General features: G+C 35.9%; 2 protein-coding genes across 13 annotated transcripts in view; both read right to left on the bottom strand.

Annotated features, from left to right (window-relative positions):
* evla (Enah/Vasp-like a) overlaps positions 1–1,300 on the bottom strand; it is a 54,253-nt gene extending 52,953 nt beyond the window's left edge. The window contains exon 1 of the mRNA XM_055172331.2: positions 893–1,300. Coding sequence (XP_055028306.2) covers positions 893–897 — 5 coding nt within the window. The 5' untranslated portion in view covers positions 898–1,300. The remainder of the gene's footprint in view (positions 1–892) is intronic.
* A 1,920-nt stretch (positions 1,301–3,220) lies between these two features.
* The window catches only part of eml1 (EMAP like 1), a 75,658-nt gene continuing 61,484 nt past the window's right edge, over positions 3,221–17,394 (bottom strand). For 11 of the 12 annotated variants that reach the window (XM_073869671.1, XM_073869673.1, XM_073869674.1 and 8 more), the window contains 17 exons: positions 14,070–14,199; positions 12,399–12,548; positions 12,097–12,166; positions 11,787–11,893; positions 11,494–11,593; positions 11,275–11,409; positions 9,820–9,919; positions 9,154–9,305; positions 8,947–9,072; positions 8,669–8,800; positions 8,391–8,458; positions 8,033–8,121; positions 7,857–7,954; positions 7,574–7,661; positions 6,698–6,793; positions 4,437–4,563; positions 3,221–4,355 (listed from right to left, as the gene is read on the bottom strand). In XM_073869671.1, the coding sequence (XP_073725772.1) occupies positions 4,226–4,355; positions 4,437–4,563; positions 6,698–6,793; positions 7,574–7,661; positions 7,857–7,954; positions 8,033–8,121; positions 8,391–8,458; positions 8,669–8,800; positions 8,947–9,072; positions 9,154–9,305; positions 9,820–9,919; positions 11,275–11,409; positions 11,494–11,593; positions 11,787–11,893; positions 12,097–12,166; positions 12,399–12,548; positions 14,070–14,199 (1,898 nt within the window). In that variant the 3' untranslated portion in view covers positions 3,221–4,225. The remainder of the gene's footprint in view (positions 4,356–4,436; positions 4,564–6,697; positions 6,794–7,573; positions 7,662–7,856; positions 7,955–8,032; positions 8,122–8,390; positions 8,459–8,668; positions 8,801–8,946; positions 9,073–9,153; positions 9,306–9,819; positions 9,920–11,274; positions 11,410–11,493; positions 11,594–11,786; positions 11,894–12,096; positions 12,167–12,398; positions 12,549–14,069; positions 14,200–17,394) is intronic. The other variant, XM_073869672.1, reaches the window with a different exon arrangement.

The raw sequence follows: 17,394 nt of genomic DNA, 5'->3' as shown, positions 1-17,394 counted from the left end.
CCATTCATGAGCCCCATTCACTTCCATAGTATTCTTTTATCCTACTATGGAAGTGAATGGGGCTCATGATTGGTTTGGTTACAAACATTCATCAAAATATCTTTCTTCATATAGAAAAAAGAAATATATACAGGTTTGTAACAACATAAGAGTGAATAAAATAATGACAGAATTTTTATTTTTGGGTGAACTATCCCTTTAATCAGCACTGTTAACAACAGTGTGCTGCATTATAACTAAATTTGTTTAATCTGTTTTTAAATTAGCCTTTTTAATGATTTTCTTCATTTTCGTTATTTTCTCTTATTTTGCCAAAAAGATATTGAATAGATAAATGCATTTGTCCTCAAATCACAGCATCAAGTATGTATTTATATATAAGTCATTGCTCAAAGGCATTTGCAATAGCATTAACCAAACACACCCACCCAGCCAGCCAATATACAATGCACGGGTGGGTCTACCGCTCAGTAACCGTTATTAATCTAATAATAAAACACACAACACCCGTGTGGTCGCGTTAAATCCGGCGGACATTTCAATTGAAGTTGTCATAGCCGTCGGCATCAATGCTCAGCATCTCACTGCGCGAGCGCTACACGCCCAACACAGCCACTGATGTCAGCACAGGTGAAGATTGTGCAGGGCCCTTTCATTGGATGCGCCTCAAATCCTACCGAGCTGCCTACATAGACGGCATTTTCTAGCTGGATTATTAGGCGCGTTCATGTGATGACACCCAGATATGCCGACTGGTTAGGTTTTGACACGCGTCCAATATGTGTGCTCAACGCTGTCAAGCGCTATATACCGTATAAATATATCCATATTCACATATTTACTACAGTATAGTGCATTTTTCTAGATTGTGACAACACATTTGGCTTCTTACCTCATTTTCCGATGCTGTCCACACGAATATCAACGTAATAAATAATATAAAGAATAAATGAAACTCGGGAAAGCCACTGAGGCGAACCGGTTTATGTAAAGCTACCGGCGCATAAATGTCTATTTGCGCGTGTATATAACACTACACGTGTACTATTCAATATAACAATGGTCAGCTTGAAGGTTCACTGCTCATCCAGCGATGCACAGCCGGTCCACGGACAAGCAGCAATGCAGATGTGTCTAAATGTCTACAGCATATCACAGCAGAATAAAACATATCCGATGTTTAGCTCATGGTCGCGCCTATTACATCGATGTGAATTGCGGACCGCAAACGCGCACTGTAGTTGCCATTTTCCTCCGTGTTATGACAATGAGAAAGAGGCTTATCGGAAAGGCGTATAAACAAACATGCAATACAGTGGCCGCTAGTGGACAATATGCTGTATTGCAATCCGTCGTGAGCCCAGCCTTAGTGGGCTGGCCCAGCTACCTTACCCCTGTCATAATTCGGTTGAACCACCAATTTCTAAGCAGTAAAATATTATAGACCTTGGCATAAATAGAAATATGTATATTTGTTTTTAAATATAACCAAACCACAACAAATATCTTGTTTTTTCTTTCTTGAAAAGGCCTTAATAAAATTTAAGTATGCTGGACAATGCTTTTATGCTTATTTTAATTCTTGATGCATTAAGTTAAGGATTTGTCATCTTAGGGCTTGCCAAGGAAATCTTGATTCACATAATCATGTTTTTGCATACATAAACTTCATGTATTCTGTAAAGGATTGATTTAATCTCTTCCTATCATTCATGCTAGTTTTTTTTATGCTGTTTGAACAGACATAAGCAAATTTTATTTAATGTATATACAGTATGTGCTGTTGTGTATCTGCTGGTCAGGGCATAACCATGTAATAAAGGGGACATTTCACAAGGCTTTTTAAAGATAAATCTTAGGTGTCCCCAAAGTACGTATATGAAGTTTTAGCTCAAACCATTATATAGATAATTTATTATAGCATGTTAAAATTGCCACTTTGTAGGTGTGAGCACCTTGTGGGTGTGTCCTTTTAAATGCACATGAGCTGATCTCTGCACTAAATGGCAGTGTCGTGGTGGTTGGATAGTGCAGATTAAGGGGTGGTATTATCCCCTTCTGACATCACAAGGGGAGTCAAATTTTTTTCACATGCTTGCAGAGAATGGTTTGCCAAAACTATGTTACTGGGTTGATCTTTTTCACATTTTCTAGGTTGATACAATTATAGCACATAAACATGGAAAAAAGTCTGATTTTCAGATTTGTTTACATTTCTAAACAATAATGTAGTGGTTGTCCATTTTGTATCCTTGTTCAAGTTTGAATCACTGTGCGTTCCCTGGGTTTGACCCATTATCTTTTGCACAGCTAACACAATGCTCTACCACTGAGCTATACAGGAGGATCCTTAAATATTTACTAAGGTTCAAAACCACTACAGTAGAAATTATTTTTTAATGTAAAAAATTTAAGCTAGGATTTAATATAAACGCGGTAGGACTGTTATATATCACTAGATTCTTAATAATCAATTTGCTTAACTAGACTAAGCGGTTGTTTATGTACAGTACGAATTGTACTTTTTATTTCTTTTCCTTATTTAAAGGGATAGTTCACCCAAAAATGAAAAATTCGATCATCATTTACTCACCTTTAGGTTGTTACAAACCTGTATAAATTTCTTTGTTTTGATGAACACAAGACAAGATATTTTGAGAAATGTTTGCAACCAAACCGTTCATGAGCCCCATTCACTTCCATAGTATTGTTTTATCCTACTATTGAAGTGAATGTGAACTATCCCTTTAATCAGCACTGTTACCAATTACCACACTGTAAATTTATTTAATCTGTTTTTAAATTAGCATTTTTAATGATTTTCTTCATTTTTGTTATTTGCTCTTATTTTGCGGAAAAAAGATACTGAATAGATAGATACATCTATTTATATATAAGTCATTGCTCAAAGCATTTGTAATGGTATTAACCAAACACACCCACCCAGCCAGCCAATATACAATGCACGGGTGGGTCTACCGACCCAATTATAGCACATAAACATGGAAAATTCTGATTTTCATGATATGTCCCCTTTAAAGAGCTTTACACAATAGTGGTTGTATTTGATTTGTTTACATTTCTAAACAATAATGTAGTGGTTGTCCATTTTGTCTCCTTGTTCAAATTATAGCATAGTTTTAATCCTTTAAAATGTCACTTGTGTCCAACAAGCGGCATGCCTACAAAACACAACATTTCATATTTTAGAGAACTTGCAATCGTTTAAATTGCTTTATTTTGATGGTTATGCCATACATTAGACAATGAACATGGAAAATGGGTTAGACAGTTACAATCAAACTTGTGCATGCTTAGCTTTATTATTGATAGTACAGTCATTCTGTAACAACTGTTTGATCTCTTTTCTCAAGCAGAGGTTATGGAAATGAGGCTTAACTATAATGTAAATGTGCACTACATAGTTGACTTTCAGTTAAGCTAGTTGATTTACAAAACAGATGTTATGTTAATCTGATAATTAAAACTAAACGAATGAATGGCTACTCTGATTTAGCAAGATCACTTGCAAAAGGCCAAATTTGACTGTCCTGTAACTGTTATACATGCTTTTTTCTTCCTTGAGAGAAATCTGATGGCTGGTAATCCTAACCTTTCAAATTATGAAACACATGATATAAAAGTTTGAAAAGAACAGAGAATAATTATGATATTAGTGTTAAGAGTGGTTGCAGTACCTCAAGATACCAGAAGGTGGCAGCAGAAGCTTACAAAATGTATGGTTATGGAAGGCGATTTGTTTTAGTACAAAAACGTGCAATTTTTGAAACACAATCAATGTGACAGTTTAATTCCTGTTTATGGTTTCCAAATTTTAAGACTTTATCCAAAATGGCAAAACATTATGCTTTTACAGTGTTATAATCAGCCAGCGCCCTAAACCTATAATGTAGATCAACTGGACTAAAATGCTCACTACCAACATGTTCCTTCATGTGCTTTGGCATCGTATTTAACTTTGTCCAATACAGAATATTCTTTAGTTTGTTATTCAAAAGCTAGGGAGATGGGTTTTCATAACCCAGGGAGCTTTCGAGACGTTTTAAAATATTGGTGACCTGAGATAACAATTAAAGGCAAATAAAACCGAGCCGTCCTTCCTGTCCACTTTCCCACTGTAGTCAATGGCCCAATGTTTTGTTTTCCCAAGCCACTTGATCCCAGTTCTGATGCAGTCACATGACACAGTGTGACAGTAGCTGCTTTACACCACACGCCACTGCATGATGCTCATGTCCTTGCCTCCTGTGGAGACTAAATGACTGTCATCAAACAGGAAGTTAACGTTGGTAACATGGCTACTGTGTCCACCATAGACATGACTAGGAGCTCTATGAGAGAGAAATACACATGGTATAAGAATATATTTTGTTTACACTGTGCCAAACTGAAAGTGTGTGTTGTTTCTTACTCTAGACTGAGAGCACGGAAATGAAAAAACGTGCACTTTTCCGAAGTCGTCTCCTGTGGCGAGCAGTCTCTTTGCATTAGAGCTGCACACAGCATTTATGTCAGTCCCATCTGATCCATCTGGCCACAAACCTAAAGAGTGAAGACAAACAAAACACACAAATTTCATCAATGAGCCTTGAGCAGCTATGCTATGAGGACAAACAGGAAAACTGTCGCTATGTGTTTTCTTGGCTATGTTTATATAAAGATTGATTTTTACCGTTTTGTACCAGGGGCGCAATGATATTACACAATGCCGGAAAATAGTCCCCTGCTATTGAAAATTACCAAGGGGACTACTTTCGGCTGCTAGGTAATTTCATTGTGTCTCCTGCAGCCATGTTACGACAGCAAAGTCCTTGATTATTGTACCAGAATGAGAGTATAGTTCCTAGCCATATTGGCCTAGAAAATCGCAACTTTTAATTTTTCGTGGGTGTTAGTACACGATGTAACTACAGAGAAGTCAAGTTTTAAACAGGAAAACTTAAAATATCAGTTATTTTTGAGCGCGATGCTAATGGTCTAATCAGATTCAATGAATTATGCTAAGCTATGCTAAAAGTCGTACCGCCAGCCCCGAGATCAGCTGTATGGATTCCAAAATGGTAAAAATCAAATATTTAACTCTAAGGGAGCTGGAAAATGAAAATATTTTCTAAAAAAGTGGAGTGTCCCTTTAAAGGCACAATATGTACGTTTTTGCCACTAGAGGTCACATTTTCAAAACAATAACAAAAGCGAAGCATGATGACGCCATTAATGAGATTGGAACAACGGGAGATGTTGTTTTCACATCCAGAGTTGTATGGCATACACAGATCATGTTCACAGATGAGGTAATGAATTACGTTTTTGGGGGGTTTCTGTACTCGCCAATGGATAATCATGATTCACAGTGACGTGCTAAAAGCTATATAACCACAACTTCCACATTTGTCCATGTGTGTTGCCATAGTTTTTACAAGCGGAAGCCGAGGATAGCACGGATATCATATCATTGATGACATGACATGGGACAAGCTGTTATTTAAAATAGGAATTTCTCTGCATTTACAAATCCTTGGGAACTTTTGGGATAATGCAAGAAACAGATCACACGGAGTAAGTGGTTTTTTTTGTTGTTTTTTTGGATCATTTATTATAAAAATCGTACATATTCTGCCTTTAAAATAAGATTTCAATTAAAGGATTACTCCACTTCCTTAAAAAAATCCCAATAATTTATCCTCATGTCATCCAAAATGTTTATGTCTTTGTTCTTGGTTCAGTCAAGAAGAAATTAAGTTTTTTGAGAAAAACATTCCATGATTTTTTTCAATTTAATAAACTTTATTTGACCGTTCACAATTTCATTACAGTTTAAAATGGCTGTTACAAAGCAGCTTCAAAGGGCTCTAAATGATCCCAAACGAGGCATAATGGTGTCATCCAGCAAAACGATTGTCATTTTCTGCAAGAAAAAAAGTACTTTTAAACCACAAGTTCTCGTCCTGCACTAGTCGTGTGATGCACCAGCGTGACCACACGTAAATCAACATCACGTCGAAAAGTCACCCCAGACGTATTCGAAACTACCGCCCCAGTGTTTACAAGTGTGGAGAAAGAGGACCGTTCCAACGTTGTTGTATGTGGAATGATACTAATTAATGTCTTTGTGTCAGTTTATTGTTAAAAATGGTCAGCAAATGTGCGTTTCACTTATGTAACGCGTGGCCGCTAACGTCATTACGCATTACGTGAGGTCCACTGGCGCATCACACTGCTGTGGAAAGATGAAAAGTTGTGTTTTAAAAGTAAATATTTTTTCTTTTCTTGCCAAAAATTACAACAGTTTGCTAGATGAGACCCTTATGCCTTGTTTGGGATCGTTTGGGGTCCTTTGAAACTGCGTTAAAACAGCAATTTTAAACTGCATTTAAACTGTAAACTGTTGGGGTCCAATAAAGTCTATTCAATTGAGAAAAATCTTGGAATGTTTTCCTTAAAAAACGTAATTTCTTCTCGACTGAACAAAGAAAGACATCAACATTTTGGATGACTGGGTGAGTAAATTATCTGGATTTTTTTTTAAGAAAGTGGAGTAATCCTTTAACACATATGTTTTATAATGAGTAAAAAGAAATTAAAGGCTGTCCCATATTGGAAATATATTTGTGGCTCAAGTATGTTGTTAGGCACAATGCAAACTTATTTTCCGAAGCTATCCATGAATAAAAATTACCAAAAACAAGGAAGCCCAGAGTACAGGTGAAAGTGGCCCATTCAATGTCACGGGTGGTCTCCACACTCACAACTTGCTTGCACACAGATGGGATCCCTAAAAAACAACACCATGGATTACTAACAGTATACATACTGTATTATTTTGTAAGGTTAAAAGTCATACTTTAAAAATTTTAATAAAAATAACTTGGGGGTTTAAAAAATGTCATATTGAGTGCTTACTGACATTTTATCTATAGCACAGTTTACTTATTACAGAACAATTAAGAAATAAAGTTAAGCATGGTTATATGCATATGTATATTGTGCAATCGAAGGACAAAAATATTTCAACAGTTCTTAATTTACAACCAAAACGTCTTCAAGTAGATAAAGTGTAGTTGCAATGAAGTAATAAAGTGTGGCAATATCAAACAGTAACATCTTAATTTAAAGCAGTGGTTCTCAAATGGGGGTACGTGTACCCCTAGGGGTACTTTGGGGTACTGCAGGGCGTACGTGAGAGAAAGTGGAAACTGACATTTAGGAATAAATCAATAAAATCAGTAAATCATGATGATAGTATTTTTATATGACATTAGGACTACCGTCCACAAAGATGCATTTAAAAAAATCATAAATTTAAAGCACATTGTACAAAATGCATGTGCGAGTTCAACCTGTTGATCTTGTCTGGCGCATATAAAATAATTTAAGTTAGGAGAGGTGGCTTCTTGTGTAAATTTGTAGCGGCATCTAGTGGTGAGACTGTGAACTGCAACCAACTCAGTCCACAGCTCACACCTTTCTGTCAAGAGATCTTTCTAAAAGTCCCAAATTGCACCTTTAAGTGTGACAATTCACTATACAGTAAGGTTTCATGTTAGATACTTACAGTAAAGGATCTCATAGTCTCCTGAGTTTGAAACCAAGTACTGAGAATCCACAGACCAATCCAGATGAGTTATGAAGCTAGAATGACCCTGTGAGCCACAGTAGCACACAACAAGTACAAACATTACAGAAAACAAAATAAAGATTTGTGTTGTTTTCGACTGTATGTGAGCAGGAAAAACATCTTAATGATCCTCGTGTGGAAGAGACAGATGGTCTGTAACAGCTGAATAGTAATCTTTAATATGCAAAAAAGCATTATGCTCATAAATACACATGCTTACTGAGCATTTTCCAACTCTGCTGTATTTCTTGCCGTTTTCTCCCACAGCATAAATGTAGATGTAGTTGTCATGTGACCCGATTGCAAGGAAATTGCCATCTGGAAAGAGCAAGAGAGATTTTCCAACTTAATCAGTTGCAGAGACTTTAATCTGTAGCGGCAGGAGAACTCTCTAACCTGGAGAAAAGCGCATAACCGACAGCTGTTCGTTCCCATCCGTGTGCACGGTCACCAGATCCTTCGATTCCGTATCGAGTACGAGCCACCTGTGCAGATTGATAATGAAGAAAATGACATTATTATCCACAATGTAGCACCTAAAACTAAATGAAAGCTGAGGGTGTTGAGGTCTTCGTGAAGTGCCATTATCAGGATTGGTTGGGAATAAAGCTTTGAAACATTGCCGCTGGGATACTATTGTGTTACTGTGTCGCATTAGCATAATAATAAGTGTTTGGGTCTTCCGGGCGACACTCTATTAGACCTTTCCAGCATTTAAATGATGTGTTTGATGAAAATAAATAGCTTCTCTTACCTGCCCGTCTGCGTTCCTATAGCAACCGTTGCCCCAGACGGGTGGAATCCGGCCGATTGGGCGGCATCCTGTCCCAGAGAGAAACATACACACATATGTCCAATCAGACATCCTGTTATCCTATAAACATAACTCAAGCCGAGAAACACAGCGTGAGCTTATCATTATAGTAACAGTAGCGAAAATGATGCAGGTGAATTCAGGTTTACACTAAATGCACTATGTGCGACCTCTGGGATTCGAACCCATGACTATAATGCATAGATACACTTGCTCACCTCCATTGTTTTGGTCCATATTGGCTGATGGGCGACTGAGTCCCATAGGCACACATGTTTGTCATGACCACAGGTGAGGAATTGGTGCTTCTGTGGATGGACGGTCAGGCCCCATAATTCATCAATGTGCCCCTGAGAATCAAAAAATCGTATTAAACTAAGCATCACGTCGGAGAGCATCAATTTTATTTTTTCAATTTCGGGTTATGAAAAAACACAAATCGTGTTTAATTATCGTGCCACTTCTCTGGGTCTTGTAGTTTAGGTAGTTCACCCACCTGCGTAATAGGTACGAATTCCCCATCCAGACTACCTTGTAGGATGTAGTTTTTCGTAGTACCAATCAGAACAGTCTCTCCCTTTCCTTCAGCAACAGTTCGAATAGGGCCATATAATTCAGGCACCTGAGAGGAAAAATAACAAAAGCAAATTAAGTTGGAGTTGCTTGTAGACTGAATGAAAATGATATCCGTGTAATGCGTTACCTCAACCGTCTGAGTTTTTTGGTAATTTTCATCCCAGGAGATGAGTTTGCGGTCTTTCCCGCCCGAGACCAGCGTCCCATTTCTCAACATGCAAAGTGCAAAGACGCTCCCCTCATGAGCACCCTGAATAGCCAAGCTAATACGATTACAACCTGTGAAGCATGACACAACACCTCCATTTAAAGGGACACTCCACTTTTTTTAAAAATATGCTCATTTTCCAGCTCCCATAGAGTTGAACATTTGGTTTTTACAGTTTTGGAATCCATTCAGCCGATATCCGAATCTAGCGGTACCACTTTTAGCATAGCTTAGCATAATCCATTGAATCTGATTAAACCATTAGCATCGTGCTAAAAAATAACAATAAGGTTTTGATTTCCTATTTAAAACTTGACTCTTCTGTAGTTACATCGTGTACTGAGACCGGCGGGAAATTAAAAGTTGCAATTTTTAGGCCTATATGGCTAGGAACTATACTGTCATTCTGGAGTAAAATTTAAGGACTTTGCTGCCATACCAAACAATCAAAAATTAATCAAGCCTATCTAAAGACATTCTTGTTCATTTCTGTACAAATGCACATTATTCTTCATAATAAAGAAGATATTTACAGTTAAATAAAGGTAATAAATCAGTCAAGTAATAAAGCTTTGATTCTTTCACCTTTTGCCCAAACAAGTATATTTCCACTTGAATCTCCTGTGATAGCGTCGCCGTTTTCTGAAAAAGTCACGCATAATACAAACTTGGGCTTCTCTTGTTTCTGCAAGAAACATAAACATGATTTTATTTTTTAAGCAGATATTGTCAAGATATTGCTTGATACAAAACAGACAATGCATGTTTTACTACTAAATTGCAAAATTATACACTTTCCAAAAATGGTCTCAGCCTTTAAAAATGTACCATTTAGGTACAGATATGTATACATTTGGTACCAATATGTACCTTTGAGGTACTAATATGAACTCTTGCAAAGGTGTGCTTTTTGAAAACAGTGTATTCAGTCAATTATTCCACTAATATATATAGAGTTTGGTTCCAAAACGTGATAAATGCCTTTTTTTAATGAGTTACCGCCAAAATCAGTATTTTATTAGGTCAGTATTAAGTAATTAATTTAAGTAATCAAGTAAATTCTTAATTTTACGCAAAATCCAATATCCGCCGTGTTATTCTTTCATCTTTTCTCCATTAACGCGATAACCGCCAATCCTCTTTCTCTGCAGAATGCAATAAATCCGCTCAACAAATCACAGCGCATCATTCCACACACTGTAAACAACAATGGCGGAGCGTTGAATACACAGGGAATCGTAGTTTTCCTCATCTACTTTGTACTTCGTGATCAACAAACAAACAAAAACAAAAGAATAATTTGATGGCATTGCTTAACCTGTGGTGCTTTTCTGTGACGGGAAAGAAACGTAAGCCATCAAAATCAAATAATTTACGCGAGAGGCACTCGGGAGACGGAAAAATGCCGGCTGTTGCTTGTTCTCCCGACTTCATCAAGCTTCTGTCATGCTAACACATTGACCCCAGGGGATCTTATGAAAAACTTCCCATTATTTTTGCTCGAAGTCAATGAAAATCGAGCAGGAGCAAAATATTTTACAGCTGACAAATTTTATCGCTGTCAAAAAAGTTTAGCGACGACGTCTCAAGTAAACAGCAGCAATGACAGTGTTCTTAATATGACAAAGTAAGTGTTTTGATTAATGCCATTAATGTTTTTTTATCAGTGTATACCACTAGTCAACTAAATGAATATAACATGGCAAAGATAAATGCACATTTATATATTAATTCAATACATTTATAGTATTTTTAAATAAAAAACTTGACATGGATTTAAGTTTTTATGTATTTATAACCAAAAAATGCTATGTGAAAGTTTGTAACAAAAAAATAGCATTTTCATCTTGTCATTTTCGTTTTTACCGAAATTAGTCAAAATAGATTTATTACATTTTTGGAACCAAACTCAAGGTCAACTGTGCATTTATCGAAAAATAATGCATATTCGTGGAACATTTCTCAACCAATCAGAATAAAACATTCAACAGCCCCGTGGTATAAAAAGACTTAACTTGCACAAAAATCTTAAAGATTTACCTCGAATAGACCCTGTTTTTTCACAAGAGAGCTTTTCTCTAATGACCAAAAATATAGGTGCGACTTCCCACAGGTAACAACTATATTAGCATCCGTCGGGTGGAAATCAGCAGCAAACACAGACTCATTTGAGCACTTCAGGAACATCAGAAGAACAGTCATCAACATGAGACTTCATAAAAAAAATATACAACTTTATTCTTATCTTTATTGTCTCACCTTCACTTCAGCAAACCTTTCTTCTTTCTGCCAGTCCCATACAGAGAGGATGTGATCATTCGAATCATCCACAACACACAACCAGCTTCCACCGTTCGATAGTAAACAATAGTTAGGTTTTATAACTTTTATCAACAAGAGTTTGGTGAATTTAAAAAAATTCACCCCAAATTGAAAATTTTAGATTATATTCAACTTTGTTGTCAATGTGCAGAGAACAAGCAAATGGCCAATGAAATGCAAATACAGTAGCATTGCAAATAAATAATATTTGGTGTTTGGCACTTACCGATTTTGAAAAAGAGAGGCACACTAGAGCTCTATCAAAGAAACCAGTTCCAAGAACGTGCAACGTGTTCAAACTCACAGAGTCCCACACTCGCACATGAGGGGCCAGCTGCTGCCGAAATCAAACAAAACTGCCATCAATGACCTAAGATCATTTCATTTTAAGCAGATGCATATGAGATCTTCATCATCCACATCTGTCGACTGACTCTTGCAGCACATGCATTGCTTAGGAAACACATTTTCGCTATATTGGCAATATGGTTTGGAATTAGTGTCTGACAGTTACCAGTTTAAAATATCAACAGTACTTACTTTTCCATCCGCGGACGTGCCAGCCACTTGTCCTGTTGCTATGGTGATTTTATCAGGATGGACAGCTAGGCTTTTAGGGGAGAATAAACAAGAGTGACAGAAGTGCATGGGCAGCTGTGACTGTGATGACACAGCAGTGAGAGGATGTCATTTATGTCTCTGTCGAGTCGAAATTTGAATCTCATGCACTGCAGAACACTTCTTTATACTGATATACGATGTTCATTAAATTGTAAAAAAAGTATTTGACTTTTAAATATATTCAAATTTGTTGGTTTTAGGAACACTCGATATAGTCTTACCACTTGATATCATCTGTATGTGCAGTGTAGTGTCTTTGAAGTTGCTCATCCACATTATAAAGCACAACCACAGACGCAATGAAATAAACCGTTTCTCCCGTTGGAAGCAAGTAGAGGTTGGATCGACAGTCCCGGCCCCGATAACCATAACTTGGTCATAGTCAAGAATCAGAAATGTGGTTTTATCTATTATCAGAATACCACCTCACACTGAAAAAAAATTATTCATTGAATTAAATTTTTTTTTTAAGGTAAGTGATTGCAATCAATTTAAAGTAAAGTAAAATAAAATATAAAACTTTTGTTTAAATGTAGCTTAAATAAATTGATTGCAACCACTTACCGTAAAAAAAATTAATAAATTCAGTGAATCATTTTTAGGTCAAACATGGACTGCAAAAAAAATTATTTTCAAGACAAAATTCCTAGCATTTTTGTCCTGTTTTCAGTCAAAATATCTAAAAATTCTTAAATTAAGATGCTTTTTCTTGATGAGCAAAACGACCCAAGAAAACAAGTAGCCCCTAGAGCAAAAAAATAAAATTTAAGTGATTCAGTGCATAAAACAAGCAAAAAAAAATCTGCCAATGGGGCAAGCAATTTTTTCTAGATTTTTTCTTGGATTTAGTGTTTAAGAAAAATGTTCAAGATTTTTTGCTTACCCCATTGGCAGATTTTTTTGCTTGTTCTATGCACAAAATCACCCAAACTTGATTTTTTTTGGTCTAAAAACTAGACCTACCCCCCTGGGTCGCTCTGCTCATCAAGAAAAAGCATCCCAATTGAAATTTAATTTATTTTTACATATTTTTACTGAAAAAGACAAAAATACTAAGATTTTTTTCCTAAAAATCATTTTTTGCAGTGTGGTTTTTTTCAGTTGTTTATATACTGCAAAAAAATTATTTTCAAGACAAAACTCCCAGTATTTCTGTCCTGTTTTCAGCCAAAATATCCAAAATTTCTTAAATTAAGATGCTTTTTCCCGACGAGCAAACCAACCCAAGAAAATACGTCCAGTTCCCAGACCACAAATATAAAATCAAAGTGACCCTGTGCACAAAACAAGCAAAAAAATCTGCCAATGGGGTAAGCAGATTCTTCTAGATTTTTCCTTAAATTTAGTGTTTAGGAAAAATTCCATTGGCAGATTTTTTGCTTGTTTTATGCACAAAATCACTTAAATTTAATATTTTTGGTCTAAAAATAGACTTACATTCTAGAGTCTTTTTGCTCATCAAGAAATAGCATCTCACTTTAAGAATTTGTACATATTTTTACTGAAAACAAGACAAAAACACCAAGAACATTTTTCCCGAAAATCATTTTTTGCAGTGTATTATAACACAGCCCTATTTAGAGGATGTGCCAAATTAATATACAAAAGTAATCTATTCCGACAATAAAAAATAGGCACTAATATCTCTATAAGCAGACACATCGTGCAGTTTGTGCTTATGAAGCATCACATCATGTGTAAAACCATTACTTCAACCACATTTATAACAATGTAGAGCAATAAAAAATATCTTATTATTTTATTAGCCCTTAATGATGATTAGTGCCAGCTCATTTTCTGTGAAATCAATGGCTCATTCAATTTCATAGCAGTGAAGGTTCAATACAAGGATCAATGTAAATATAATTGCATTTCCATTAGCAAAAGGATACACCCAATCTAGCTTCAGTTTCTTAGGAGGCAAATCAATCTTTGCTTCTAGGCTGTAGGTGTCCACCAGGTCTTTGGGCATGTACATGGTGATGGGTCGTCCCTTTAAATACATTTTGACATACCCTTCATCTAGAAAAAGCAACATAGACTTTAGGAGTAGGAAAATTCATTGGTCACTACAAGGGTTTCCTATAATTTGTGTGCTTAGTGGCATTACATTTTAATATTGAATACTGATATTTTTCTCATAGAAAAAAGTTACAAAAGATGTCCCTTGGGCAGTACCCTTTAAAAAAATACACCTATAAAAGGTACATAATGGTATCACAGAGGTACATTATCTGAACCTAAATGGTGCATATTTAAAGGGTACCATCCTAGTGACCTTTTCTTCTGTCAGTGTAAATTGAGATTAAATGTTAATCCAGATTTAAACGAAAGGATTAGAATGACAGCAAGATAATGCTTAAAATGAGTATATTTTATGTTCTATAAACAATAACAGAATCAAATAGATTAGAGAGGTTTAAATAAAAAGCTTTAGCCATTTGTATGTACTTTATTGTATATTTGACATGCATTCCATTTAAATGTAAGGATAAACAACATACAGTCAAATGCAGAAACATGTGAATATTTTTCTGTTTGATGAATTAGTAATATACATGCAATGACAACGTAAAGGAAATAAACAGTTAATCAAAATGCAAATATAATCAAAAGCAAAAAGTGCACACATGCAGTCTAACAACATAAACAACAAATCTCAAAAAATGACTAAACGAATTACAACAAAACAGAACAAAGGATTTAAACAATCTAAAAATCACAGCTGTTGATTAGTAACAGATTTGAAAATACTGGCTGGGAGATTTGATTGGGCTCCTATAACTGGGCGTGTCTAAGGGGGAGTGGCCTGACTGAGCAGTACACTTCCTCAGAGGAAGAGTAAACAGCGGGACCTTTCTGGCACCGGGCCGAGCCGTTTTGTCAGACAGAATCTTGGGCTCTGTCGGGATGTTGGTGGGCTGCGAGGGCACAGCTGACGCGGATTTGGGGGGTTCAGTGGATCCGGCCCGTTTTGACGGTCGGTGCAGGTAGATCTGCACAGTTACTGGGTGAAGTGGTAAAATGGGACATAGGAGGTGTAGGATGGGGTGGAGAATTGGGTAAAGTATAATGAAAACATAGTCAGACATTGTCCAACAGCTTTAGATATCACTTCACTTGATTAACACAGGACAGGGCGTTTCATCGAGACCAAGCTACAATACCAGACTGCAAAACATGTCATTTTCAATTTGTATTTTTGTCTTGTTTTCGGTAAAAATATCTCAACCTTCTTAACTCTTTTTTTTAAGTTGCCAGAAAGCACCAGCTTTTTTATGATTTTCACAAAAGCTGAATGCCTTTTACACTGCAAAAAATGATATGTCAATCCTCTACACATTGTGCCTGTCATGCCATTCAATACGTTACTCAATGTTAAAATAAATGAAAGGGACAACACAAGTTGTGTTAAAAACAGCGATGGGAGCAACCGGCCCACAATGAATTCTGTCACTGTAATTCCACCACTTTTAGCGGCAACAAACATGCAACGAAGTACTCCTCCAAAATCAAGCAACGCAGTTACAATTAACTTTATGTTGTGTGTTAGTTCAACACCTTCTGCGACGTTAGATCAGAAATGTCTTGTCTGCAAGTGTTCATTTATCACAAAATAGAGTAACGTGAGTAACCAACTCATTTAAATTTCACCAATTGTAACTGGTCGTTATATGTTTATTACCGCTAAAAGTAGTGGAATCACAGTAACAGAACTCACTGTAACGCGTTACTCCCATCACTGTCCCCAACACAACCTGTGTTGTCCCTTTCATCCACTCCAACATGAAACAACGCCTCAAATGGCATGACACACACAATGTGCAAAAAATGAACACATCACTTCCCGCAGTGCAGAAAGGTTTCTTCTTTAAATATATAAACATACAATATATCAAATGAAAGAACAGACCCTCTGCTTTCAAAAAACGCTTCATCCAATCTTCATTTGTTCTTTTTTTATCATCTCTAAAGTATGGGTAGGTTTCTTCAAAAATACCCAATTTTGAGCAAAAAGCTATAATATAATTATATAAGATAATTCAATTTTTGTAAAGGACTTTTAATAGAGATCGATTCAGAGCGATGATCAAAACATACATGGAGTTTTTACTGTTTTTTTATCAGTAGATGCTTTAGTGTTTTATACACTACAAAAAATGACCCTACTTAGTATTTTTGCCTTGTTTTCAGTAGAAATATCCAAAAAAAAATCAAATCAAGATGCATTTTCTTGATGAGCAAAATGACCTTATAAAATAAGTCTTTTTTTTATTTACAAAATATACAATTTAAGTTATTGTGTGCTTAAAACTAGCAAAATATCTGCCAATGGGGTGAGAACATTTTTCTTGAATGAAGTGTTTAAAAAAACTTATTTCAAGATTTTTTTCACCGCACTGGCAGATACTTTTGCCCGTTGCAAGCACAAACTCACCCAAATTTGACACCTTGGGTCTAAAAACCAGACTTATTTTCTTAGGCCATTTTGTTCATCAAGAAAATACATCTTGATTTAAGAATTGTTAGATATTTCTTCTGAAAACAATACTAAGTAAGAAAGTCATTTTTGCAGTGTAAATTAATTGGCAGGAAAGCGTGTTCTCTAAATTGACGAGATAACTAGTCAATGGTGGGGAAAGAGTTAAAACATGTTCCTGTAGCTCCTGTAGTATGCTACACGCAATCTCATGACAATTTGTCCACTTTTTTGAGTCAACTAACATTCTTAAGTAATCTCAAAATTTTAAGGCAACTAGGTAACTTTATTACAGTGTACGTATTTAACGAGATGGCTAATTTTTATTTGTAAGACCATCATCGAACATTTTTGTGCAATTTGCTTTCGCCCCTGTGAAGTTCCGGTCATGGACCGGATTACATTATTGTTAAATTTTTATAATTATCCTGTCAGCTTTGAATAAAGGTATGAATGCTGTCACTGAGGCAGTACTCTTTCAAAAAGTACACCTTTGTACCTAAAAGGTGTATAATAGTACCTCAAAGGTACATGCTGCACTGCAAAAAAAAAAATTTTTTTACTTAGTATTTTTGTCTTGTTTTCAGTAGAAATATCTAAAGAAATTCCTTAATCAAGATGTATTTTCTTTATGAGCAAAATGACCTAAGAAAATAAGTCTAGTTTTTAGACCAAAAAAATATACAATTTAGGTGAATTTGAGCTTAAAACAAGCAAAAATATCTGCCAGTGGGGTG

Source organism: Misgurnus anguillicaudatus, chromosome 7, assembly GCF_027580225.2.
Source record: "Misgurnus anguillicaudatus chromosome 7, ASM2758022v2, whole genome shotgun sequence".
Classification (NCBI taxonomy): domain Eukaryota; kingdom Metazoa; phylum Chordata; class Actinopteri; order Cypriniformes; family Cobitidae; genus Misgurnus; species Misgurnus anguillicaudatus.
The sequence above is the reverse complement of the archived record's forward strand: the minus strand, read 5'-3'. Positions and strand labels throughout refer to the sequence as shown.